The sequence below is a fragment of the Rhinolophus sinicus genome, linkage group LG05 (assembly GCF_036562045.2).
Source record: "Rhinolophus sinicus isolate RSC01 linkage group LG05, ASM3656204v1, whole genome shotgun sequence".
Classification (NCBI taxonomy): domain Eukaryota; kingdom Metazoa; phylum Chordata; class Mammalia; order Chiroptera; family Rhinolophidae; genus Rhinolophus; species Rhinolophus sinicus.
Window position 1 is genome coordinate 103862927 of NC_133755.1, and position 27061 is coordinate 103889987.

The window sequence follows — 27061 nt, forward strand, 5'->3', positions numbered from 1 at the left end:
GATTTTTTGGGTAGATACCCAGGAGAGGGATTGCTGGGTCATAGGGTAATTCTATTCATAATTTTTTGAGGAACCTCCACACTGCCTTCCATAGCTGCTGCACCAGTCTGCATTCCCACCAACAGTGTATGAGGGTTCCTTTTTCTCCACAGCCTCTCCAACACTTCTTACTATTTGTCTTGTTGATGATAGCCATTCTGACTGGGGTGAGGGGATATCTCATTGTGGTTTTGATTTGCATTTCTCTGATGATTAGTGATGTTGAGCATTTTTTCATATGTCTATTTGCCATTTGTATGTCCTCTTTGGAGAAATGTCTCTTCAAGTCCTCTGCCCATTTTTCAATTGGGTTGTTTGTTTTTTTGTTGTTGAGTTGCATGAGTTCCTTGTATATTCTGGATATTAGCCCCTTATCGGAGGCACTGTTTGCAAAAATCTTCTCCCATTCAGTTGGTGGCCTCTTTATTTTGTCAATGGTTTCTTTTGCTGTGCAGAAGCTTTTAAGTTTCATATAGTCCCATTCGTTTATTTTAGCTTTTACTTCCATTGCCTTTGTAGTCAAATTCATAAAATGCTCTTTGAACCCAAGGTCCATAAGTTTAGTACCTATGTTTTCTTCTATGCAGTTTATTGTGTCAGGTCTTATGCTTAAGTCTTTGATCCATTTTGAATTAACTTTGGTACATGGTGACAAATAGCAGTCCAGTTTCATTCTTTTGCACGTGGCTATCCAATTCTCCCAGCACCATTTATTGAAGAGGCTGTCTTTGCTCCATTGTACGTTTTTAGCTTCTTTGTCAAAAATTATCTGTCCATATTTATGTGGTTTTATTTCTGGGTTCTCAATTCTATTCCATTGGTCTATGTGTCTGTTTTTCTGCCAATACCATGCTGTTTTGATTACTGTAGCCCTGTAGTACAAGCCAAAGTCAGGAAGTGTGATACCTCCATTGTTGTTCGTTTTTCTTAAGATTGCTTTGGCTATTCAGGGTCTTTTGTGGTTCCAAACAAATCTGATGATTTTTTGTTCTATTTCTTTAAAATATGCCATTGGGATTTTGATGGGGATTGCATTGACAATGGAATACTATTCGGCAGTAAGAAAAGATGATATAGGAACATTTGTGACAACATGGATGGATCTTGAGAGAGTAATGCTGAGCGAAACAAGTCAGACAGAAAAAGCAGAGAACCATGTGATTTCACTGATATGTGGTATATAAACCAAAAACAACAAAAGAACAAGACAAACAAATGAGAAACAGAAACTCATAGACACAGACAATAGTTTAGTGGTTGCCAGAGGGTAAGGGGGGCGGGGGTTGGGGGTGGGAGATGAGGGTAAGGGGGATCGAATATATGGTGATGGAAGGAGAACTGACTCTGGGTGATGAACACACAATGGGATTTATAGATGATGTAATACAGAATTGTACACCTGAAATCTATGTAATTTTACTAACAATTGTCACCCCAATAAATTTAATAAAATAAAATTAAAAAAAAAAAGCAACTAATAAATATGTTTGATCTTGATGTGGAAATGAACCATGTGAAATTCCAGATCAAGTTGCTTTCCCTTGTAGATATATTTGCTTAAGTTTTTGAGGTGTACTTCATCAGATTATGAACTACAGAAAGTTTATTTGTCCTCAACATTTTAATCTGCATGGTGGCATGGCTAGTGTTCTAAAATTGCTCTTAAATGTAAACCTAATTTTGTCTACAAATAAGCAAAACATGACTGTGTTTTATATGTGTAAAACAAATATCATACTCAAACTGTTTTACAGCTTAAGAAAATGTAAAGAAAAACATCTTTAAACAAAATGATCAAACTTCTAACTCCAATCATAATCTTTGACAGGATCCCTTGACAGACCTGTCAAGGGCTATTTTTAGCAGAGAGTTGGACAGTTTGGGTGGAGAGCTAGGCTGTCACTACACCAATAGTGGACAGAATCACGCCTACAGTCCCAGGACACAAAAGCTAACACTGAAAAAAATTAATTTATTTTTAAAGCTGACATTGCTATTTTTAGTCGTGTTTGTTTGTTACAATCTCCTCATTGTGGTTTGAGGGGAGAGGAAAGTGGCAGGGTCAGGGTCAAAAATTACATTCTAAAATGTTTTGAGCTATTTTATCTTTTTGAAGAGCAGGCTCTGATAAGTTCCACATCTGGGAGAAAGTTGTATAAATACATGACCAGAATTGTTGCTGAGGCACAGCTGTACCCATTAGTCAATAAAACCAATTCAGCCTCTGCATATTAAAAGAGGAAAAAAAGAATTTCACTTTTTTGTGTTTATATGTAATTATGATATATTATTTTTGATTCTATGTTAACAAAGATGTATTTCACAAGATAAAGACTTTTTGTTACTTTACAGTTTTCACTTCTTAGAAAATTGTAGTCTCTTTCACTCCAGATAATCTTATATTTGTGTGAGATAGTAGGGGTTTTTTTTTCCTAGCAGTTTATGATTTTATTCAAATATTTGTGTAAATTTTTCTGATGTACTTCTGATCGAATTCTGACAGTGATATACTAGCTTATTGTACATATTCACTATTTCTAAAATTTGATTGCCAGAAATATATGTTATATAATTGTATTTTTGATAAATATTTTTCTATATACATGTGTCTGTTTTTTTTAAGAAGTCTTGTTTAGAAAATGAAATACTTGGCCAGGTATATAAATACCAAAGGAAACTGAGGAGATTAACATTTGTATTAGTTTGACCCATTAGGGATCCCCTCATATTCAGACAGAAGAATCAAATGAGAAAAATTTTAAGATTTCTTCCAGCTTGAAACTCTAATATACAACTGAATTAACAATGTGCTAAAATTGAGCACTTTGCCAGGCACATTCCTTCAGCATAATCCTCAGGGTTGTAGAATCTCCATTTTACAAATGAGAAAAGTGAGACCCAAAATAGCTTGCCCAGGGGCACAAGAGTGAATGAAAGATGCAGTTTATAAACAGGTCTTATTATTTCAAAATGCCATTCTGCTTCCTAAATGCCAGAGACTCGAGCCCAGAGAAAGTTAATTTTAGTGACATTCACCTGCCTTCCTATAAACCACACCAAAATGAAAAGGATCTGAAGAAAACAACAAAGGCAATTCACCCACCGTGTTTCCCCCAAAATAAGACCTAACTGGAAAATAAGCCCTAGCATGATTTTGCAGGATGACATCACCTGAACATAAGCCCTAATGCGTCTTTTGAAGCAAAACTTAATATAAGACCCAGTCTTATTTTCAGGGGAAATGCAGTAGTTACTAATCTGAAAATTTCACCAATAAAAACCCAAAAACTAAGTCATAGTACATGCCTCTGACTCCATAAGAGATGCTCAAAAAGAATTTTTTCAGGTGACGAATACATTTAGTTCAGTTTTTTTGATTTTCTTATACTAGGATGTTCAGAGTATATACATAGCTTTAATAGCGGAAACAAATTTAGTGGATCCCTGGTTTATACCACCTCCACTAGAGTATTTTTATTCTCCTTAATTTCTCAATTATATTTAATTACAGTGTGAATGATTTAGTGAAAAATCTACTAGCCAAGATTCATGTGGTTTGGGTTCTAATTCTGACTTTTCTACTAAGCAGCAAGTCCTTCTAAAGCCTTGGTATCTTCATCTATAAACAATACCATAAATACAATATACTCAGCAAGTATATTAACAGTTTACAAGTATTTCATAAACAGACAATATTTTATGTTTCATTTAATCCTCACAAAACATCCAGGGAACATTTATTATTACCTACAATTTTGCCAAGGCAGAAATAGGTCCACAGGGGTTTAAGTGATTTGTCCAAGGTGATATGACTGTCAAGGAAGACTGGGAATTATTTGAGGAGTTTCTCACACTGCCATAGCCTGACAGTTGAACTAAATGGAATTCCACCTCTATTACATAATGTTATCTGTGTGACTCATAAAAACTTGTTCAATTTCCTCAATTTTATATTATTTTATAATTGTATTTGCTACCACTCTTTCCTGTATAAGGGTTAAAATCATCTTAACTCACCACCAGCTTAAACTTCATCAGTACAAACAGTGAAGACAAGGGGTAACTTACTATGGGTAATGCAAAGTCAAAGACATAAAAATAGATAAAACCTGGTCCCTTTCATAAAGAATCTTACACTCTAGAACAGGTAGTAAAATGTTATATAGAAGTTGAAGTTTTCCATGTTATAAAGAAAGATGCGATTCAGGGAGTTCAGGAATAACAAACTCAAATTCCAGGCAGATAACAAAAATGCGCAGCAGGCTGGATGGTGAACACCAGAGCTGATACCTCTTCCCAGGAAGGAGCCAACACATGACTCTAGCCGATCATTGCCATGACAAAATGTTTCCCCAGTGTTGCCAGTTTTCCAAATATCCAAGGAATGCCAGAAATCCGGATTTTTATGTGAAATTTTATGATTTTTAAATGTTGGTATAATGTAAGGAGTAAAGGAGATCTCAAAAACCTGGAATGCTGTTCAGAATATTCAGCAATTTTAAAGGGCCCCTAGGCACAATGATAGCAGCAGCAAGTAACCACCTATTTTTCCCCAGGAGTGGTATCTAGTGTGGTACTCAGGGATGATGGTCAAAATATTAAACCATAAGTACAGCTAATAAAAATAACAAACACTTTTATTATGTCCCCTATGCGCCAAGTCTCTTCTAAATGCTCTGCATGTTTAATTCATTTAGTCTCAAAACAATCACTTTAGATAATACCTTATCATCTCTATCTTAGAGGTGAGGAAAACTGAATCAATGAAAGACTAATTAGCCCCAAATCACACATCTTATAAGTAGTAGAGCTAGAATTTGAACTCAGGCAATTGGCTCCAAAGCACAAATACTCAAACCATCTTTAATGAATACTGTCACTCAGAATGCCCCTCAATCATGGTTGGGGTGCTGGGAAGCTAGGGCAGAACTCTAGAGATCCCCTACAGGATTTAGTTGATGGATTGTGGAGAGATCCAAGGGCCTCAGGGGAACAGTAGGACAGTTAGAGAAGTTTGGAGGGTTTAGGGGGACCCTCAAGGGTCTCTTGTCTGCAGCTGTTTACAAATAAGTTTGGAAATGTTTATCAAGCAGCTGAAAAATCTTCTGGTTTCACCATAATGTTGAACAAACCGTGCCTGATGCACAGTAAGTAACTAAATAGATGTTAGTCATGATTATTAATACCCAGTCACCATGCATTACTGGGGATCTCTTTTAGGAAGATACCTCATTTTAAGTTACCTCATGGGCCCCTAACTTACAGGAGATGATGCCCATTGAGTCAGGCTCTAATCTCTTACCTAAGAAGATCTAGAGTCTAAACACAATAAACTCAAAGAACCTCTCAGAGTCACAGAGAGGTGAGGGTATGTCAGGTAGTGTGAGGATTCTCAGAGGAGGCAACGTGCCCCACATTCTTGTACTTGGACTCTGAAACTGCTATTGTTAAACAGGCCGAATATTTCATAAATAGAGTCTTCGATAGCCAGAGAAACTAGGCCAAGCTTGCACAGAAGAGGGGACACCCAAGATGAAGCTAGAGAAGGATGAAATAAACCGGGTTGGAAAAACCACGAGCATAAACACAGATACGCAGTTTCATTTTGATCACATAAACATAAATATGCAAATCTAATTCACATTTAACGTAGACAATCTCAAAATTCTACTACAACAGGCTGATTCTGATTTCTTTTGACATTTCCACCAGAAAAAAAAGGTTCCCCCTTCAGAAATGTTTCTGTTACCATTCAATCAGATGACTCCTTTGTCTCATACACAGGAATGGTCTTACAGAATGTTTCATATTACAAGGTATTTTCATAATTCATATTTTCTCATCACAGGGTTTCTTTTGAGAGTTGTTTATGTGGCTTACTATAAGTTAGTCATTTTGCATTTCAACTCAGTGGCTTAATCAAATTAACCAAAAGAGGCTTAACCTAAAGGGATTCTGCCAAGCATTAAATATAGACCCTAATTTGACCTAATAAGTTTCCTTCCAATAAAGTAACCAGTGTTATTTAGATTCTAAATATCATTGATTATATTCATGTACTTTTAATTTTCTCTAATGGTTACCTTTTTAATGTCCAAACCTTTGTTTTGACCCCTGTATACTGGCTATAGTCTGAGGTATAAACATACACTCTAATTTCGTTAATGATAAAGGTACACAAGAAAAAAAAGCAAACCAAGAAAATTCATCAAGGTTTAATCACTGTTAGAAATAATGGGAGGATAAAGGATCAATGATTACCAATTTAAAAGAATCAAACTGAAAAGAATGTCAAACTGAAAAGAATGTGTCTTCAGTTTCCTTAAAGTATATTCTTCTGGCTGTAAAGATGAAGTGAATTGAATTTGCAAAGCTCTTCAAACAGACTAGAACATAATTAATAAGTACACAATAAATGTTAGCCATTATTTAAAAAAAAGTATATTCTTCAAAGAAAAAAGGTGGACAGTGTATTCAAATTATTTACAGAAGAGATATTTCAAAAAAGACATCACAAATTTGCACCAACTAATCTAAAAATATCCATACCAATTAACTATTATTCCTACATCTGGCAACCTGGTCTAAGAAAATAATTCAAAATAAGCATGTCCAACGCCACCTTGGTTATAACAGTGAAAACTTGAAAGCAGCATAAATTAAAGTAGGATGAATTAAAATACATTGTGATAATTCTGTTTAGTGAATTCACCATTTAGAAATGTGTGCTTCCACTTCCCACCTTATCACCTGGATTACCATAGCGATTACCAAACTGTTCTCCCTGCATTCGTTGTTACCATTCTTCTATACATCCTCCAGACTACTCTCCATGTTACTTCCCTAAATCACAATTTCAGTCTTATTATTTCTCTGCTTAGGATACTTCCACAATTTCCCATCAATTTCAGGAAAAATCTTAATTAGTATTCTCTGAAGCACTGCATAATCCAGCCTCTCCAATCCATCCAAGCTCCACAGCTGGCCATTTTTACACGCAAACCCTATCTCCAAACAAAACTAGTTTTATCATTCCTGTGACTGCCATTGCTTCCTTCTTACTTAGGCTCTTATGGATCATCTAGCCTATCCCAGCGAGATAGTTATCTACTCTTCTGGCCACAAATCAAAATTAACCCAACCCCCTGGACAATTTACTATAGCTAACCCATTCAAAGATGATTAATTTTCTTAATCTCCAGTAAACGTTGATCCTTTATTAAACTTTGCAGCCTGTTCAAATAAATCATAATTATGATCTTCTTCATCACAATTGGTAAAATGTTTAGTCTTCCTTAGAGATCTTATGTAGTGCTTTGTAAAATAATTCTCAGTATCATTAAAGTAACTTCCTTTAACCTACATACCTGTTTTCTCCAAACCAAAAGGTAATGATCAGTTTAGCCCAAATAGTGTGATTCTTTACATTCCAAGTATATATTTAGGTACCCCTCTAAGAAACACTGCAGCTGTAAACCAAAGAACTACTTAGATTTCAATATCCACTTGGGCAACCCAGGGTAGAGAGTACCTTGATCTGAATAAGGATAATAACTGTGATGATGGAAAAAATGAACATACTACAGATATATTGGGAGGTAGATTTGACAATTAACTGGATATAGAAGGTAAAAGAGACAGAAGTCTAAAAGGTAACAGTCAGGTTTCTGATTAGGAAACCTAGAATGAAGAAGAGACTTGAGAGGGGAATTACTGGGTTCTGTTTTGGGCACATGGAATCTAAGATAACCGTGTCATCTGGAGGAATTCAGCAAGCATGGACCATGTGGGTCAGAATCCAAAAAATGAAATGGAAGAGAAAAAAGCATTGCCCTGATAGTGGTTGGAATCATTACGGAAAAGAATGATTGAGAAAATATGAGGACTAAGATAAAACTGAGAAACAACAATGAGTAAAGATAGGAATGGAATCTCAGAGAGTAGTCAGAGCAGAAATGATCAGAAGGTGAAAGAAAAAGCTGGGACAGAGTGGTTTCATTGACATCAAGAAATAAAAGGTGTATTAAAAGAAGGGAGCACAAATAGGCCATACTACGGAAATGATTAATGAGGTTGGAATTAAGACTCGCCCATTGTATTTTGCTCCCCAGGTCACTAGATGTCTTGGTAAGAGCAGTTTCAGTGGAAGAATGTGAGCAGCAGCCAGACTGCAATGAGTTGAGGAGGAATGAGAAGTACTTGGCCCAAGATCTAACACAATAAGCACACCAGAAATATCCTCTATTGTCAAGTACAAACAGTCCAGAAATATAACTCAAAAATAGGAAGAGTAGAAGACAGAGAGGATGGCCACTAGAGAAATATATAGGGATCTAAGAAAAGTTTATGTTGCTTTTGGGAATAAAACACTGACAAATATTTAAATGCTTAATAAAAGGAATCAATAAAGATGTTGAAGAGAAAAGGAAAACAAAAAGAATAAAGTGAGGTCCTTGAGAGGACAGAAAGGATGGAAACTAGAGTTGAAATGAAATTAACTTTACAGTATCTGTCGCTGTAAGAGAAAGAAAAGATGATAGAATGTTAGAAGGAGGAGTGAAGAAGAAAAATAAGAAGAAAGAGGAGAATTAGGAGGAGGAGAGGAAAAAGGTAATTGTCAATATTTAATGAGTGCTTTTCAAATGGCATAACTAAGCCTTAGGAAGCTTAAGGTCACCCAACAAGGAGCAGAATCTGAATTTAAAACTCATTTTAAACACTTGATCTTTTCTAACCATTCTGAAAAATAAAGATGATTTGTTTCTTATTTATTCTGGATAGGAAAGATGGACAATAGTGGAGCATCTAATTTTGTCCTCCAGGTGGGAGAGGCTCAGACAATAGGGATATAGAAGAGTAAAGGTTTAAGGAGAATGGATGGAAATGGTTTGATACAGTCATAGCAAAGAATGAGAAAGAGCCAACTCCAGAAATAAAAATATTGAGTGCCCTTCAAGAACTGGAGACTTTGAAGTTGTAGTGGTGCCAATCTGAACAGGTAAATATTTTGTCTCTAGCAAAGTTCTGCTGGACATGTGGGGATAAAAAGTCAGGAAGACAATGATAAAAAATAAGCTGAGGATATTGGCAAATAAGAGACTAAAATAATAAAATATGGAATCCAAGATGAATGGAATAGGAAGTGACAAAGAGAGCCCTGTTGAAGGATTGAAGATTCCTAGAAGGTGACATTTTAAATGTATCCTTGTGTTTAATATATTGACTAGAATAAAATAGGAACTAAATAAATATTTTCTAATAAATTAATGAATGAATGGCAACCAAGGTCTACCATGTTGAAATATAAGGTCAGAAGGAACATTTGACTCAAATCTCTGCTTCATAAATGATTCCAAATGAGAGCCATTTGGATGTCAATTAGGAACTGATGGTAACCCAATAGGTTGATGTAATCAAAACAGTTTTTCTAGAGAAAATAGAGCATAGACTCTCAACGTTTCCTCAGGAAGGACTTAGAAAAAGAAAAGCTGCTCCACAACAACTCTGTCCCTTTACCATATTAATTTCACCTTTCCTTCAGGGTTTTTCACTATATTTATTCTCTACACCGTGCTTTATCTCCAGAAATATGGTTACTCTCTTTAAGACATGGACGAAACCTGATGTTCTATGCTTTCTCATAGCATAGCTAAAATATGCTGCTATTTCAAAAGAATTTTCTAAACACTAAACTTCAATATTAAAGAAAATTCAGAGACATTAAAAAGAACAAATTACAAAATACTTACTTTCTGTAGTCCTGGTAGTTAACTATGTTTGTAGACTCTGATCTATTTCATATCTTACTCAAGACCCTGCCCAAAGTATTCTCCTTGTTACTGTGTTTACCTGAAAATAAGACTGGGTCTTATATTAAGTTTTGCTCCAAAATATGCATTAGGGCTTATATTCAGGGGATGTCATCCTGAAAAATCATCCTAGGGATTATTTTCCGGTTAGGCCTTATTTTCGGGAAAACACGGTAGTTATCTGGTTCACCAACCAGATAAATAAGCATCATTTGGAGCTTATTTGAAAACTCAGAACACTGATTTATGGTCTAGTAAGTGATTCACTCCTTCAACCAAGTTGTTTTTGCAAAGTCACTTAAGTCTTACACAAAATTAGAGAGTCCCCAAGCTCATTACGAACAAGTACCCAAAGGACTACCATTTCCCAACTTACAGAAAATGAGAAATTCTTAGGGAGACATTACCTACTGACCTACTTATCCTGAAAACCAGACCTTGATCTGTGCATTTTTAAAGAATTTTCATCTTTAGACTGTGTTGCATTTTAGGAGTTTCCATCTGAATACAGGGAATCTCTGGAGATTTTTTTGTTCTTTATTATAAATGTAATAATCTTTATTGCAAAAATTCAAAGGTACAGAAACTCATAAAGTAAAATGGAAAAGTGAAAAAAAGAACAAAACAATAAAAGTCCTTTCTCTTCCCATAACCTTTAAATTTTTGACAAGTAAATATTTTCAGAAAGAGTTGTTTCTTGGTACGACAAATAATTCTTGTAATGGCTAATTTTCTAATATAAGTTCTTTAATACTTGTTTCTAGTAAACATTTTATGTGTTGATACTGATTGGAACCAGACACATTTTAAAATATACCAAAAAGAGAAACTGAAGAGAATAGATATACTACATTCAAAACTTTTGTTGAAAAGTGAGTTACTGGGACCATTCTACTTTGTATGAAATTAATTCATTTATTCAACAAGTACTTAGTGAATACCTGGAATAGTTCAGCCATAGGTCTAGATGCTCTAGGAGAAATAAAGATGAATTACTTTTTGTTCCATGGCACATGATATAATACATGATAGAAAGGTGTATGAATTATGTGTTGTACGAATGAGGAAGACGCTGATAGAACCACTTTTCTGATGAGGAAGATAACTCTCTGAAAGTTGCAGTAACTCGCCTAACTTCACACTTAGAAAGTAGCAGAATCCAAACATGTGATTTGAAACTCTCATTTCTTCATGCTACTTACAAACTTTACAGGCAACAAAATATTGAAAACTAAGGATGTTGCCTTTAATACTAAATGCTGAACAGTTTTATATAAAAGGCAGCAGGAAATTCAAGTCTTCTCTTTAAAAACTTCACATTTCAATTTAGAGTTCAGTAGCATCTCTTTGAGGTGAAACTAAGTACAGAAGGAAAATACAGATACATTTCTTGGAAGTTACAGAGAATCAGAATTTTACCTAATATAATAGGCTCAAAATGGGGTGGCCCTTTTGGAAAAGTATCAGACTGCTTATCCTCAAGCACATTTGTGGAGAGGTTAGATAGTCAAGTGTCAGGGCTGACCAAATCGTTTCCAGTTCTACCACCAGAGATGCTGAGCTCGCTTGCAATAAAATAACCGAGACCCAAATTGGCAGATGAGGTTGTACCCTGTTCCATCTACATTTCCACAGCCACCCAGGAATTATAGACAAATTATCATTATAAAGAGCCTCTGTGTGAAAGAAGTGTCACAGTGTGAATGATGTGGCTGTTCCCTAGGTGAAGAGTTCTGGATCTCACGTCCATTCCCAACAAGAGGGCGAAATACAAGGCAGCAGCACCAAGCCCAGAGCAAATCTCACTTCTGGGGGCACAGCAACGCAAAATCTGCCACAAACATTCTGTATGAAAAAATGTACCTAACCAACCATTTCAGAGAAGGGAAAAAATGATTTATTTTCTAAAGGCATAGTGCCATGTTATTTTTATTAGATGAACCTAAATCACAAAGGAAGCTGAAATAATAAAGGAAGCAAAAAGTTTGGTCAATTACTTGAGCTTGGCACTAGTACTGATCTTATTTAACATTTTCATAAGTGAACTAAAAAAAAAAAAAATCTCCATGTTTTCCAGAGAAATTAAGATTTTTGTGCCTAAAAATATATTTATCTGTGTAGAGAGTATGAACGCAATTTTTGAAAGCTTTGTGGATAGGCAAAAAAGCAACAGATTTGCTTCAAGGATTAGAAAAGATGTGGAAAAATGTAAATATACATATAATATGTGGTATATATTTATGAGAATTGGGTCTGTAATAGAGTATGAAATAAGATCCAAGAATATTATAGAACTGGCAGTGACAAGATCAACTAATGGGCTGCTGTAGATAAAAATACTGGGCCTGATTAAAAAGAATGACTGGAGAAGGCATTCTATCTTTTAAAAATATATAATATGCCTAGAACTAGAATAATATAGTTCTAGTCACTGTACCTTAGGAAAACCTTAATGGGCTATAAATGGTTAGGTATGTGTTTATTCATATAAATGTATGCAGCATATAATGGTTATCATTATCATATCAAAAGACAAAGTTCAAAAGATACTCAATGTCACTAATCATCAGAGAAATGCAAATTAAAACCTCAATGAGATATCACCTCACACCTGTCAGAATAGCCATCAACATAAATCAACAAACTACAGGTGTTGGTGAGGATATGGAGAAAAGGAAACCCTTGTCACTGTTGGTGAGGATTTAAATTGGTGCAGCCACTATGGAAAATAGTGTGGAGGTTCCTCAAAAAATTAAAAATAGAACTACCTTATGACCCAGCAATTCCACGCCTGGGTATTTATCCTGAGAAATCCAAAACACTAATTTTAAAAGATATATGCACCTTTATGTTCATTGCAGCACTATTTACAATAGCTAAGATGTGGAAGCAACACAAGTGCCCATCAATAGATGACTAGCTTAAGAAGGGGTGGTACATATATACAATGGAATACTATTCTGCCATTAAAAAGAATGAAATTTACCATTTGCAACAATATAACATAGATGGACCTAGAGGGTATTATGCTAAGTGAAATTAAGTCAGAGAAAGACAAATATCATATGATTTCACTTATATATGGAACTGTAAGAACAGAATAAATGAACAAACAAAACAGAAAGAAACTCAAAGATACAAAGAACAAACTGATGGTTACTAGACAGGATGGGGGTTCAGGGGCTGGAAGAGAAAGGTGAAAAGATTAAGAAGTACGAATTGGTAGTTATAAAATAGTCATGGGGATGTAAAGTACAGTATGGGGAATATAGTCAATAATATTGTAAAAACTCTGTATTGTGTCAGATGGGTACTAGACTTACCAGGAGGATCACTTCATGAGTTATATAAATGACTAACCACTACACTGTATAACTGAAACTAATATAAAATAGTATTGAATGTCAACTATAATTTAAAAAAATAGTCACAGGATATAAAGTACAACATAGGGAATACAGCCAATAATGTTGTAATAATTATGCACAGTGTCAGATGGGCAATAGCCTTACTTATTGGGATGATCACTTTGTGAGGTATATAAATGTCTAATCATTATGTTGCTTTTGTACACCTGAAACTAATTTTTTTAAAAAAAGGTCTTCTGTGTAAAGGAAAAAGTGTAACCCTTCAAAGCTGTAAAAATGAAAACTTGGGGGAGCTATTCTTGGTCAGCCTACAATATAGTAAAGTGTATATGATGAATAACTCCTGTTTAATGAGTGTCCACTATGATCTCAGCATTATTCTAAGCACTTAACATGTGCTCATTTAATCTCTCCACAAAATTTATTCCAATCGGCACTATTGATATCCAAATGAAGCCCAGAGAAGTCCAATAATTTGCCCCATATCATCCAGCTAGTAAGTAGTACTGTGTTTCCCCAAAAATAAGACCTAACCGGAAACTAAGCCCTGGCATAATTTTTCAGGATGACATCCCCTGAACATAAGCACTAATGTGTCTCTTGAAGCAAAAATTAATATAAGACTCAGTCTTATTTTCTGGGAAACATGGTAGAGCCAAGATTAAAACATGGGCACTCTGGCTTCAGAGAGTGTGCTCTCAAACACTGCATGTGAAACATAAACCTAATCTTTAACAGGGAGAGAGGTACTTGAACTGGAAGAAGCCAGATTTGAGGTAAATATAAATTAATATAAAATGAACTAAACACTTTGAAATTTGAACTCAAACCTTTGAATCCAAAATACAAAACACATTTAAAATATAAAAATAGAATCAGGAAGTTTTTATAGAGTTGCACAGACAATGGCATAAAGCAGGGAAAGTAGGGTAAGTTGTGGTAGGTAAATTTCTAGCCTTGAGTCTTGCCTCTAGAAGGTCAGCCGTAGCATCCCACAGAGCTGCACTTAGTGCCCTGACACACAGACAGATACAGGCTGCAGAGCAGGATGAACCTCTGGTCTCTCCCCAGACGGCATCCATTCCTCCTGCAGTGTGGAAGCATCAGCCCTCTGTTTCTGCCTGTGCAAGTGTTTTCTGTATGAATCATAAACATCTATAGGGCAGAGAACAGATCTTACCCAACTCACTTGGCATATTGCCCATCTCAGTACCATATACAAGGTCTGTGATAAATAGATTTTAATTATTATGATGTGTTGTCATTTCCCTCAATTTCACAACTTCATACATCTCTGAGGTCTATTTTTGGATATAAGAATGTGTTTTTGATCTGTTTTCTGTTCACCACTGCTTAGAATTTGGCTGAATGCATGACTTTATGACATTACTTTGAATAGGGAATCTCAGTGAAATATCCTTTAGGGAAATACCAAATCTAAGATGAATAACTGTTCATTTTTACTGAATATTCTGTGAAAGAATTTGTTCCGTTTGGGGCAGTGATCATCCTGAGGGATTTTCTTCACACACACAATCTGCCCTTCTGAATCCATCAAGCATTTGTTCAGCTGCCGTGTTTTTGCAGTTAAACTAATGCTGTTGCTGCTCACGTTACCAGAGCATCTGGTATGGAACACAATGATTGTCCTTTTCCAGACATTATTTAACTACAAATGGAATGTCATACACCATCTCCCTCCTTCCTCCCATATACTTTCTCTTCCTGAGAATGTGACCCTACTCAGAAGAGGACAGAGGAGGTCATTCAGTGGAAGAGTTGGGTCAAGTGGACGCCAAGACTCTCCTTTATTACATCTATTAAATATAATGTTCCATCTCAGTCATCAAGGAATTTGTTTCCCAAAAGAGAGAGGATGTCTCTTGGTGTGAAAATTGTGTACTTTAAAATTATATGCTTGGTTTTTCTATTCTCCTAAGAATGGAAAATCGACATTTGGTCTAGACTGATCTGGAGACAGCGTGACTCTTAAGAGTTTTCACAAAACCTGGGTCATGGTCATCTGGAACCCAAGGCTAAAATTGTGAGAGGTTGGGGAGAAAACACCATGCAGTTATCATAAGCTCAGGAGTAGCAAACTCTACTCCAAGAAGTTAAAGAATTAGAAATCAAAATTTCAAAAAGCTGATGGTATACATACTAATTACTTTCTTTCTCTAAGCCATCATTAGAAACTACCAATTTACTTTCAGATGAATTTGTTCTCTTACACAAACAAGTCCATCATTTGACTCCTCTGACAATCATAGGTCACTACTTGATAAGCCACAGCTACTCTTCAGTGAATCCCCTCTTCATATAGTGTTACTCAGTTTCATTGTGGAAAGTACACGTGTTCTTGTCTCCATCCCAAAGTACACTGCTTATATTCATAGCAGTGACCACATTCTTCCTTAGGTTTTAGCTGTCTTCTCCACTACATGGAGAAGGAGTAAGGATCAGGTCTCTACTCTATATGCCACTATTTCAAACACAGTGCTTTGTTCTACCACTGTGCTTTGCACATAGTAGGTGTGCTTCTTGCATTATACTTTCTTAAGTTCATCTTAAAAAAAAAAAACACATCCTCCAAGACTTGACCACAGCATGCCTCCCAGTCTACATTTCAGCTGTTCAAAATGGTCTGTCAGAAAAACAAGAGTAGACATTGGGTACATACACATTAAGAACCAATGAGAAAGGCTACATGCTGACAACTGAGTATTTTAATATATTCTAGACTAGATGAGCAGTTGTCATTATTTAAAATGCTTTGCATTGCAAATATAATTTGAAAATGGGTTCTGAAGGGAACCAAAGTTTTGCCACCATGAAGCTACCTTCTTAGAATATTGATTTTAAGCTGTTTATTAAGAAACATGACTGAGAAAGAGCCTTTGACCCCTCTTTCCTGCCCAAGAGATTCAGACAGAAAAACCTGCTTCGCTTTTGAAATCTAAAACCCCTCACCCTTTTCTCCTTTGTCCAAAATGTTATATATGCCCAATGTTGTCTCACTGTCTTTGGAATTTTCATGCTAATGCGCATTCCCCATGTACATGTATTAAAATTTTATTTTCTCCTGTTAATCTGTCTATTAATTTGATTATTAGCCCAGTTAATAATCTAAGACAAACTTAGAATGTGGGAGAAAAAGCATTAATATTTTTTAGCCTCCCACAGTTCTTAACTTGAATCATTTGACTTCAAAGCATTTTTATTAGAAAGAGATAAACACTTTGACAAAAACAAAGATTGTGTTCTCAATAATAACCAAAATAGGCAAAAAAAATTTTATAGCTTCCTTATGCTTCTGAAACTCAGTGCCTAATGAGGTTATTTTAAATGATTATTAAAACTAAATGAGCCTTCCTAATGCAAATTCTGAATTTAGATTTTGTTATATGTATAAACTCAATGTGTACTCAAGAACAGAGTGTCTTCACAAACTTCTCCAAAGCAGGCATAACAAAAGTATAATCATTCTGTCCTTATTCATACCAGCTCTCAAATAGTTGACATACAACAATAAAAATCTTCGCTGTCAGTATTTTGGTAAATAACATTTTAATTATTAACTTCATACCTCCTGCAGAAGGTCCCCTTCATTATTCATCTCACACTTTTTTATTTAAGACGCCCGTGGAAACCACAATATCCCCAACAAGTGCATTCAACATGTATTTATATGTATGCCTGAAACAAACACTGCAGATGATGAATTCCATGGAGGTTCTTTCCAGAGGGGGCTGGCAGGTAATAAAAGATAAACACCAGACTCTGATGTGTCATGCCCAAGGCATCGTGTGCTGGGAATGCACTAGAACAGTCGAATGACAAATGCTCATTTATGCCTGACTCCCTACAAACAAAGGCATACAAAGCTGAAAACTGTGGTGATTGACTTTTTCTCCAACATACTGAATTTTTGTTATGTAACAATGGTATTCTGGAATGAAATCTATTGTTAGACTCAGATGATGAACACTTATTAGACAACTGTGCTATCAAAGTCCACAGACAAAAACACAAATGGAAAAATGCAGCTGTAAGTGACCCAGATTTTTACCAACAGCAAAGATCTGCTCATTTATAATTCCCATTTTTATTATCCTTTCTAGGGTCTCTTCTGGCCTCTAAATTAATTCTTGTTCTTCATTCTATAACTATAGCTATCTTTCTTTAGCCTTTCCAATTCTCCGAATATCAGTCTCTGACAAACCCTAGCCCTTTCCAGCTGGCCACAATGAGCATAAAATTATCTACAGACCGCCCTACATGGTCCCATAAACAATTTTATAATTTAGTCAGAGGAAGTGGGGAATGCATTCTCAAAGGGAGTTTGAAATTATGCTTCTGCTGCCTTCAATCGTAGCTTCAAGAACAGTTGGTAGGGGAGTGGAGGGGTTTGTTTTCTGAATCAAACCCAACCCTCTCTAAGCATTTTCCATGTATGAGTGAACAGTCTCCATAGCTGATAACTTTTGTCTGGGAGGTGTAGGCCTTTGTCTGTAAGCCCAGGCCAACAGTCCAGACAGCCAGGTCTGACTCTCTTGTTCTATTTCTGTAACTGCATAGTCATTCTTCTATGTTTGCTGTAATCAACTCTGCTTTTTCTTTTCTTTCTTTGTTCTTCCTTCCACCTGTCTCTCCCTTTGTCTCTCTTTTCTACTTTATGAATTTAAATATCTTCTCAGTTTACCCTGTTTCTCTAATCAAACCATAATATAGAATTCAAACATACTGTTTATAACAGTTGTGATATTGCTGACAGATTTTCTCCTCTGTTCTTAATCACAAAACTGAGTACCTGAAAATTTTTCATCTTTCTCTTAAACTTAAACTAAATTGGGCTTATTTACCTATTCACTCAGTTAATTTTTCATAATGTCATCCAAATCCAAATGCTGATTCTCATTATAAGCCTTAATAATGCATCTATTTATTTTATAGCATTAAGACAAAGTAAAAAATTATAGCTGAAGTTTCCAGATAATCAATATCTATATAAAACACAGCAATATAAATGCTGTTTGCATCCACAGTACACCCTCTTTCCTTAATCCTCCAAATTAATCATTATTGCCAATTCTAATATTCCAGATGAAATGGAAAAATTATTGTATCATAAAACATGGAGTTGGTACATTTCTGACCAATTAAGTCAGTTAAACAATTAGATGTTACTAAGTTGTTAGAACTTATCTATTCTTCATTTAGAAGAGTTTTTATGTAACAGACAGAGCAGTCTTATCTGTACAGTAGTGGCACAAACTGCACATCATAAGTCAGAGATACTCATTTCCAGTGATAACCTCCTCACTGAGCATCTTTCCAATTCTGTTGTACTCACTGGACCAGTACCCCGCCGTCTCTAATATCCTAATCAAATAGTCTTCAGTCCCCCTTTATTATCACTGGACTCTTTCTTGACTCTAAACCTCACGATTAGCTATTTTAACAAGTTTCCCAACTTCTTCTCCCACCAGTACACTTACTAAAAATCAGTTGTAGTTATTTTCAAAATTGTTTATCCTAGTTGCATCATTATTGCAAATACACAGTTTAATTAAATATTATATAAACTAATATGAAGAAAGATATTTAATGTTTCTTTAGAACTAAGTTCAATGTTTTAAAGACTTAAAAATGATGCATGTCTTTATTCGGGCTGCTGTAACAAAAAACACCATAGACTGGGTAGCTTATAAATAACAGAAACATATTTCTCACAGTTCTGGAGATGAGAAAGTCCCAGATCAAGGTGCTGGCAGGTTCAGTGTCTCACAGTTTTCTCATGTGGCAGAAAAGGCGACAGAGCTCTCTGGAGTCTCTTTTATGAGGACCTTAATCTCGTTCATGAGGGATTCAGTCTAAAGTAGTGCATGTCTAATAATTGTTGTTATATTCAGTTCAGGTGATACAATGGTAAAAAAAAGAAGAAGAAGAAGAAAGTTTATTAAGACTTATTCTTTCAGATCATCTTACAATGGTTTTTATGATTTTGTACCAAAAAAACAATAAAAATCTTATTATTCTTATATGTTTCATTATGATAATGGTTTATACAAAAAAAGACAACATGGGATTCAAATCAATGGAGATATGCTCAAAAAAGGCATTGTTCAAAATCAATAGATTAGCTAATAAGTGTATAATTATATGACTTAATTTAAAATAATATGTTTAAAGTATGTGCTTTTTTTATGATTCCCTATTTCAGTTGACTTTCATATAAATATATATATATGAATACATATATATACATATATACATATATATGTGTCATATGTGTGTGTGTGTATATATATATATATATATATATATGTATGTATTTTTTCTTAAGTGTGTTTTTTCCAGGACCCATCAGCTCCAAGTCAAGTAGTTGTTTCAATCAAGTTGTGGAGGGCACAACTCACAGTGGCCCATGTGGGGATCGAACCCGCATCCTTGTTGTTAAGAGCACTCTAATCAACTGAGCTAACCATCCAGCCCCAGCTGCCTTTCTTGATTAGCCAATTTTTCACCTGATTGTTTAAGACAAAAGAGCTCTTTTATCTTTATAAACTTTTCTTTAAAAAGTGGGTGAGGCCATTTGGGGAGAGATGACAGATATTAATACATATACTAACTTTTGACTGTTCCAAGAAATCTAATTAAAAGGCATAAGCAAAACAAGGAAAAGAAAGTGGAACTCAGACTTCTAAATGGCAAAACTGGAAGCTGGAAAACAATAGAGAAAAGTTTTCAAAATCCTGTGGGAAAATATTTAACACATAATTCTATACTGAGTAAAAACAATCAAGTGAAGAGCACTAAAAAGATATGTTTCATGTACCACTCCTATACCCTTTCTCAGAAAACTAATAAAGGATATGGTTCTCCAAATAGAAAACCACTACAGAGGAAAACCAAAGATCTGAGTAACAGGAGAGTCATCATGATGAAGGTAAATAGAATCCCTCAGAAATTGATAACACAAAATCTCAGAATGGCAGCTGAATACCAAGAATAAAGTACTATGAGATATTTTCACGGCAAAAGGCCTGGGAAATATTTTTCCAGAAAAATAAATTAGTAATATACCTCTTGTGTTTGAATGTTTGGGAAATAATTGAGATTGAATTTCTAATATATATGATACTAAGTAACTGGAAAAAGGGCAATGAACTCCATTGAAACCAAAGAATTATATGGACAAGGAAAAATAATTATACAATAAAACTATATGGCTCAACTGTGAATAGCTTTACATAACCATAGTAATGTAAATACTAAATATTGAACTAAAATCACAATATTATTTTATTGGGAGGATTGGAGGAATTGAAAGTGTGCCTGTGCATTCATGAAAAAGGGAAGAAAGAGAGCTTTATAAATCCTCATTTACTCAATGTGAGAAGTCAGTAACTAATGCCAAAAACTTAAAGTTGAATAAATAGTAATGTAAGTACAATTTTTAGAGATATTGAGGTAAAACAAAAATAAATCAAGCTAAAGAAATTGAGAGCAGTTGCCTTGGGAGGGGAAACAGAAGTGAGGTGAGGAACTTTGACTCTAAACTATAGGTATATATAACTTTAATAAACATAAAAATGGAAGTGAGGAAATGAATTGTTAATATTCTTTCTTTAAAGAGCCGTTATTTCAATTGTTGTATTTACTTGATCTTTCTCTTTTTCCTTTAATAAGGTCATATTTAATATTAATATTTTTGTGTATAGTTACTCACTCTATCATCTGGCTTTCACATAACTTTACATAGTGCTTACCACGTCATACTATATTTTACCTGATTTTATATCTCCCACCTAAGTTGTGAATTCCTAGAGGGTTTATATTCTACTTTGTAACTCAAGCACCTGGAACACTGCCTGTTTTATAATAAGAGATCAATATATTTTCGTTGAATGAATGAATGAGGTGTGAAACAGATTAAATTTATTATCTAGGGAAAAAATGCCACACTTCTATTATAAGAATTAAGTATGTATTGCCAGAGAAAATATAGTCTCTTATGTCATTCTAAATCAAAATTTTATGATGGTTTAGTTTCAAGGGATATCCTCTATTCTCCTGTCAATCACTGTAGCCACCAAAGTTATCATGAGTGCTTGCTTTCTATTAGATAAAGGACTGAAAACATCTATTGTCAGATATCTTCACCCATAAATAACAATTTATATTCATGATTATTTTTTAGGTAAATTCAGAGCCCTTCACCCAATTTATATACCAAACCCTTCAGGGTTCTCTGACTATTTTGCTGATTTCAAAGAGTAATTTATATTATTTACACCTGTTTCAGGTTTGTTGCGAATCATTCTAGAATGATTCGGAATGATTCACAAACTGAAGACAATATTCCCACCACATTGCCTCCTAGATAGTTGACAGAATTAAAGATTTGTTGTATCTTCTATCTGACTCTACATGACTTATGAATATTTTTTTTCTGCAAAACAGAGAGAATTGTAATCTACATAAAAAATAAAACAAAAAAATCCATAAGGATAGTAGACTCTACAACAATAAAGACCAAGCTCATTTGAAAAATTTGGTTTCTATTGTGTACTGGCTATCATAAGAATGGTGATAATCAAAATGGCATATATCTCGTGCCCATTGGTATGTTTTATGTTATATCACAAATAAATAAATTTCTGATGGCGTCATAAATTTTAAAGTAATATGTCTTTATTAAGCAAACATACTTTAGAAAAAGAAACAAATGAAAAAAAAAACTTTCAAAAATACCTCTTTCCTTGGCTCCTTAATTGAGCTTCTTCAATGAAAGTCCTGTGCCTATACAATGTGTATCAATCTCTTCATTTTGTAACTGTGACCTAGATAAAGCTAAAATTTCCACTTTGCTTCCTCTGTTCCAGTTGTAAAAGTTTGTAATTACAACAGCTTTAGGAAATTGACAGATATTTAACACTGCTACATTATTGTAGTAGATAAAACAATCTACACTTACAGAGTTCTTCATGTGTACAGGTGAACTTCTAGGTAACAGTGTGTACAGATGAACTTCTAGGTAAGTTAGTGTGTACAGGTGAACCACTGGGGTAACTGAGGCACAGAAACCTTAAGTGTCTTTCTGAAGACTCATAGCTTGTAAGTGGCAAAATGAGGATCTGAACTGGCCCCAGAATCCACACTCTAAATCAGTAGGGCAAGATGGAAAAGAATTCAGACCAAACAAGCAGAAAATGTAACACCTAAGAAAATATAAATATGTGCATAAATATAAAGTCTGGGAACTTCAATAACGCTTGTCCCTTTGCATTTGTGGGAGCCTATCTGATGCCACACAAGTTAAAGAAGAATATTGATCTCTCTCTTTTTTTTAATTTTTTTTTTGGCCTTAAATTGTCTGATCTGAGTGGGAAATTTATTTGAGCACTTACAGCAAAAATTAAATTGTCGATCTATTTGAGAATGGTAGCGGTGGTTTTTAGTTTTTAGGAACGATATATATTTATTTAGCATTCTTAAATACTGAAGATTTCAGATGGAAGAAATAAATGGTTCTTCATATGTAGAAAGTGAGTGATAGCTGAAGGTCTGTATTTCATATATTTCTGTGTCACCTTTTTCAGAAATTACTAACTTGATTTTTTTTTCTCAAATGTTCAAAAAGAAAACTCCTTAAAGGTAAAGGAATGCTTTTTAAAAAACTATTGAAAGATAATTAAAATGTGCATGTGAATTTAAAGACTAAACCTGGGGTTTTGACCAAGAACAATATCAAACATTTTTGGATAGGCCAGATAGTAAATATTTTAAGCTTTGTGAGTCACATGGTCTCTATTTCAAGTTTAACTGCCACTGTAGAATGACAGCAACCATAGACAATATGTAAACAAATTACTGTGGTTGTGTTTCACTGAAACTTTATTTACAAAAACAGGCAGCAGGCTAGCCAGTGGCCAGTTTACCAATCCCCTGATAGAGAGGATTTGATCAACAGATACATACATTTATACTTTCTGATCGCCCTTAAGAGCTTTTCTGTTTTCACTTTTAATATAAAAAGAAAGTATGTAATAATATATCCTCTACATGATATACTATTTTGAAAATAAATGTAAAATATTTAGAGAAGATATATGAACAAAAGTAAATTTGCTTTTTAAAAATCTCCTTTCATCAAGGTCCATATTCCTGGTAGAATTCTTATTGAACACATTGCCTCATATTCTGTTCAGAGTCAGCAAAAGCAAGAATAAATACTATTCATTTAATGCAATTTCCTTTCTTTGATATGCTTTGTGTCTTTTATGAGGTCTATAAATTTTTTTCTTCAGGGTGATTTATGATTTGTTCTTTAAAATATTGATTGAAAAATGTATTATTTAAGGTCCAAGAAATCAAATAAATTTTCTAGAGCAATTGTAATTTTAACCAGGGAATTTTATTATATTAAGAATTTATAAAATGTTAAATTTCACTCTTAAATGTATTAAAGTAGGAACAAATTGTATGAATAATAAAGTCCATTATTTTACTTATACATATTTATGTGTATATATTTTATGTCCTTTTGGAAATTCCTTAGTGCTTTCCTAGTTTATTCACTCATTCTTTCACTCATGTTGTCAGCCCGGTACATACATGGCTAATAGCTACATCATAGGCTAACTATGCAGGCAGCTACTATAATCATTTGTTGTGTTTAGATATATGGTATGTAACTAAACTCATGATATTAGCATTAGATACATTAAAAGTCGTACTGTTTTTTTCAAGAAACCAAACGTTAGTAAAAGGCTTAAAAGATAAATAGGAAAAAATTAATTGCCAGTAAGTCCATATTCAACATATTTCATTCGCAAGCATTTGGTGTATGCATACTATACTCAGAAGGCTGTATTTGTCAAAATGATTGTAGCCACTGAGACATTAATATAAGATTCAAGTCTTTCCCCTACTATTCTTCTAAGATAACATATGGGAAGACTGTTCAACTCAAGTACTACTCTTGCCGAAAAAATGTAATCTAATTGAATAGGTCCAGAAAAGAGTGACTAAAATGATGAAAGGAATGATGGGATTAATTTTATGAGAACAGATTGTATAAGCTAAAGTTTACTAAGTACCAACAAGGGGAAACAGTATGTTGTTTACCACTAAGTTAATGCCTTCTGATGAATTATTTAACAGGATTGGAAGAGCAAAAGATGCAAATTAAGTAAAAGATTAAAATTATTCTTTCATTGTAGGAGAAACAGTGGGAGGACATAAAATTACAATGATTCTAGTTTTAGTTTATGTTTATGTGTATTATATGTATGAAACAATATACGAGACACACAGTTGTTGCCTTCCCAGCACTAACTGCTAAAGAAATAGGATAAAACATGCCCAATGGGACTAAGGGAATAACAGATTTGTGAGAATGAGCCCAGAGAAAAGAATGGTCTTTCTTACCACCTCCATCAATCACAAAATCATAGTATAAGGTCCACATAAGGCCATGACAACAATGACAGAACATTTCCATTTTATCTTTCTCCAGGTAAGTGTTTGTTCCAGAAGCTACGGGGTTTGCTTCTTTCATCTGTATCCAGTTGTGACAACCAGAAAACTGCCCCTGATACCCTTTATTGAAGAGAATGTGGCAAAAGAAATTATGAAGAGTAATATTTAGGTTCTCCTGTACTTCCAGATAACAAAAGCTCCCGGATGTCCCCTCCACCTACCCAGCACCCATCTCTCCCCAATTCTGCATAGAAAGAGCTCATTTCCTAAGGAAACAGTAGATCTGTTTACAGGACTGAGATTTAAAACACATCATTTAAAAAAAATAGCTTGGGTGGGGCTGAGTAGAGAGAGGATCTGTGAATTGTTGGCAGAACAGAAACACGCATTGGCAGAGAACATGAGAATTTTTGTGTGTGTGGTTTTTTTGTTTTTTGTGTTTTTTTTGGCCTCTGGAAAGGGAATTTCTTCTGTTATCTGCCCCTTCAGTAAACTTAATTAAGCAACATATAGAAAACAATGTAACTCCTTGAAAAAAGTACATGACAATTATGTAAAGTTGATAAAGTACAAAACTAGTTCAAATCATTTTCATTTAACATTTTCAATTAATGACATATATCTATAAGCATTCATATATTTAGCACAGATTTCATAAAGTTAAATGAAGTCTATCATAAACATGAAAGCATGAAATTCTGAGTTCCAAGGCACGTAAGGAGCTTGCAATCACATGTAATGAGTTAAATATTATTCCAAAATAGCCAGGGCTATAGTTAGGAAAAGAAGGGGAGTGCCACAGAATACATTTTTATAACATCATTAACTTAACAGATCTGATAGTGTTGTCCATATTTCTTTCTCTTACTAATGACATCATTCTAACTGCTGAAACAGGGCTTAAAAATTATTCAAAACCCCAAAACCTTTCGCTTATGTAGGCTATTTACAGTTGAGCCATGTAGTTTTGTTGTATTTTTTCTTGCCTATATAATTTTGTGGTTTCCATGGAGTAAATCAATATTTACCATATTTTAAGACAGGATAATAATAAATATAACACATATTAATATAAATAACATTTTAAATAAAAATACCTACATTTTTCAAAACATAAAAAACGTAATAGAAGCTTGATACCATTTAAATTTTTTACAAATCTTTTTAATATCCAGAAATAGAAAACCACTAGAATTTCATATCTGCTTTTGTAATATCACATGACATGCAGCCTCTGGAAAGCTCCACTCAGTGTACACTCGTGAGACAATATAAGTGAAAAAGGCAAATAATGTCTTAGTATCATTATGAAAATAATTTTAACCACACAGTCTCCGCAAAGGGTCTATGGGTCTCTGGGGGACCACACTGAGATCTGCTGCTGTAGTGAAAGGCCAGCAGATTAAAAACCTACATTCTAAATGAAAACTTGTTCCTTAAAGGCAAATCATCTAATTTTCTCGATCTCAGTGCCTTCATGTGCAGAATGAGGTTTGGGAAAAGATGATCTCTCAGGTTCCTCCTAACTTCAATATTCTGTGATTCCATAAAACATTAAAGAAAGGAAGACCTACCCACAGTTCCCTCACTTATTTATGCTCCCTGTGGTATTTCAAGTTTTATGTGAACCCTCAACTCCCGTGCTGTAATTGTCACAATAGGAAATTGACCTTATAAATTAATTCCAACTAAGCACCTAGTTTAGTGATTAGCCCAGGTAAGAATTGCAAAATTTCTGTGTGTAGAGCATATGGAATTAAAAAAAAAGAAAAAGAATGGCATTTCTAAATGTAATGTGGGATCTGAAATAGAAAATGGACATTAGTGGAAAAACTGGTACAATACAAATAAATTATCTAGTTAACGGTATTGTGCCAAGATTAATTTCTTAGTTTTGATAAATGTCCTATGATTACGTAAGATGTTAACATAAGAGGGAGCTTGGAAAAGAGCATACTGGAGCTCTACGATTATTGAAACTCTTCTGTAAGTTCAAAATTATTTCAAATAAATAAATAAATAAATAAGGTGGCATTCTGGGCACTGTCACATCACCAGGATTGAGATGGTGGGGGTGAGGGCAGAGATGCCTTCAAATAGCAACTCTCTGCTCTTTAGGCCCTCCTACATGATTGTCTCCTAATCATTTCTCAAGAACCCAAAAGAAAAAGGAAATACCCTTGATATCTCACAACATGATACAAGATCCCATACAGGAATTTAATTTTTAGAAAATTGATTAAAACTAGGTCATTTTAAATTTCATTATCAGTGAGTGTTAAAATTACGAATATTCAATTTTCCACTTGCTTCATCAATTCAATTAGATTCATAATGACCACTGTTTATTCCTAGCCC

At 34.4% G+C, this 27061-nt stretch overlaps 1 protein-coding gene across 3 annotated transcripts in view; it reads right to left on the reverse strand.

The window, feature by feature from the left end:
• Positions 1-27061, reverse strand: part of LGSN (lengsin, lens protein with glutamine synthetase domain) — a 127775-nt gene that overhangs the window by 14967 nt on the left and 85747 nt on the right. Inside the window, exon 1 of one of the 3 annotated variants that reach the window (XM_074333998.1) lies at positions 16803-16872. The exons of the other annotated variants lie outside the window; for them this stretch is intronic. Within the exon in view, the coding sequence (XP_074190099.1) occupies positions 16803-16832 (30 nt within the window). The 5' untranslated portion in view covers positions 16833-16872. Of the gene's footprint in view, positions 1-16802; positions 16873-27061 lie in introns of those variants that run through there. 3 annotated transcript variants of the gene reach the window in all.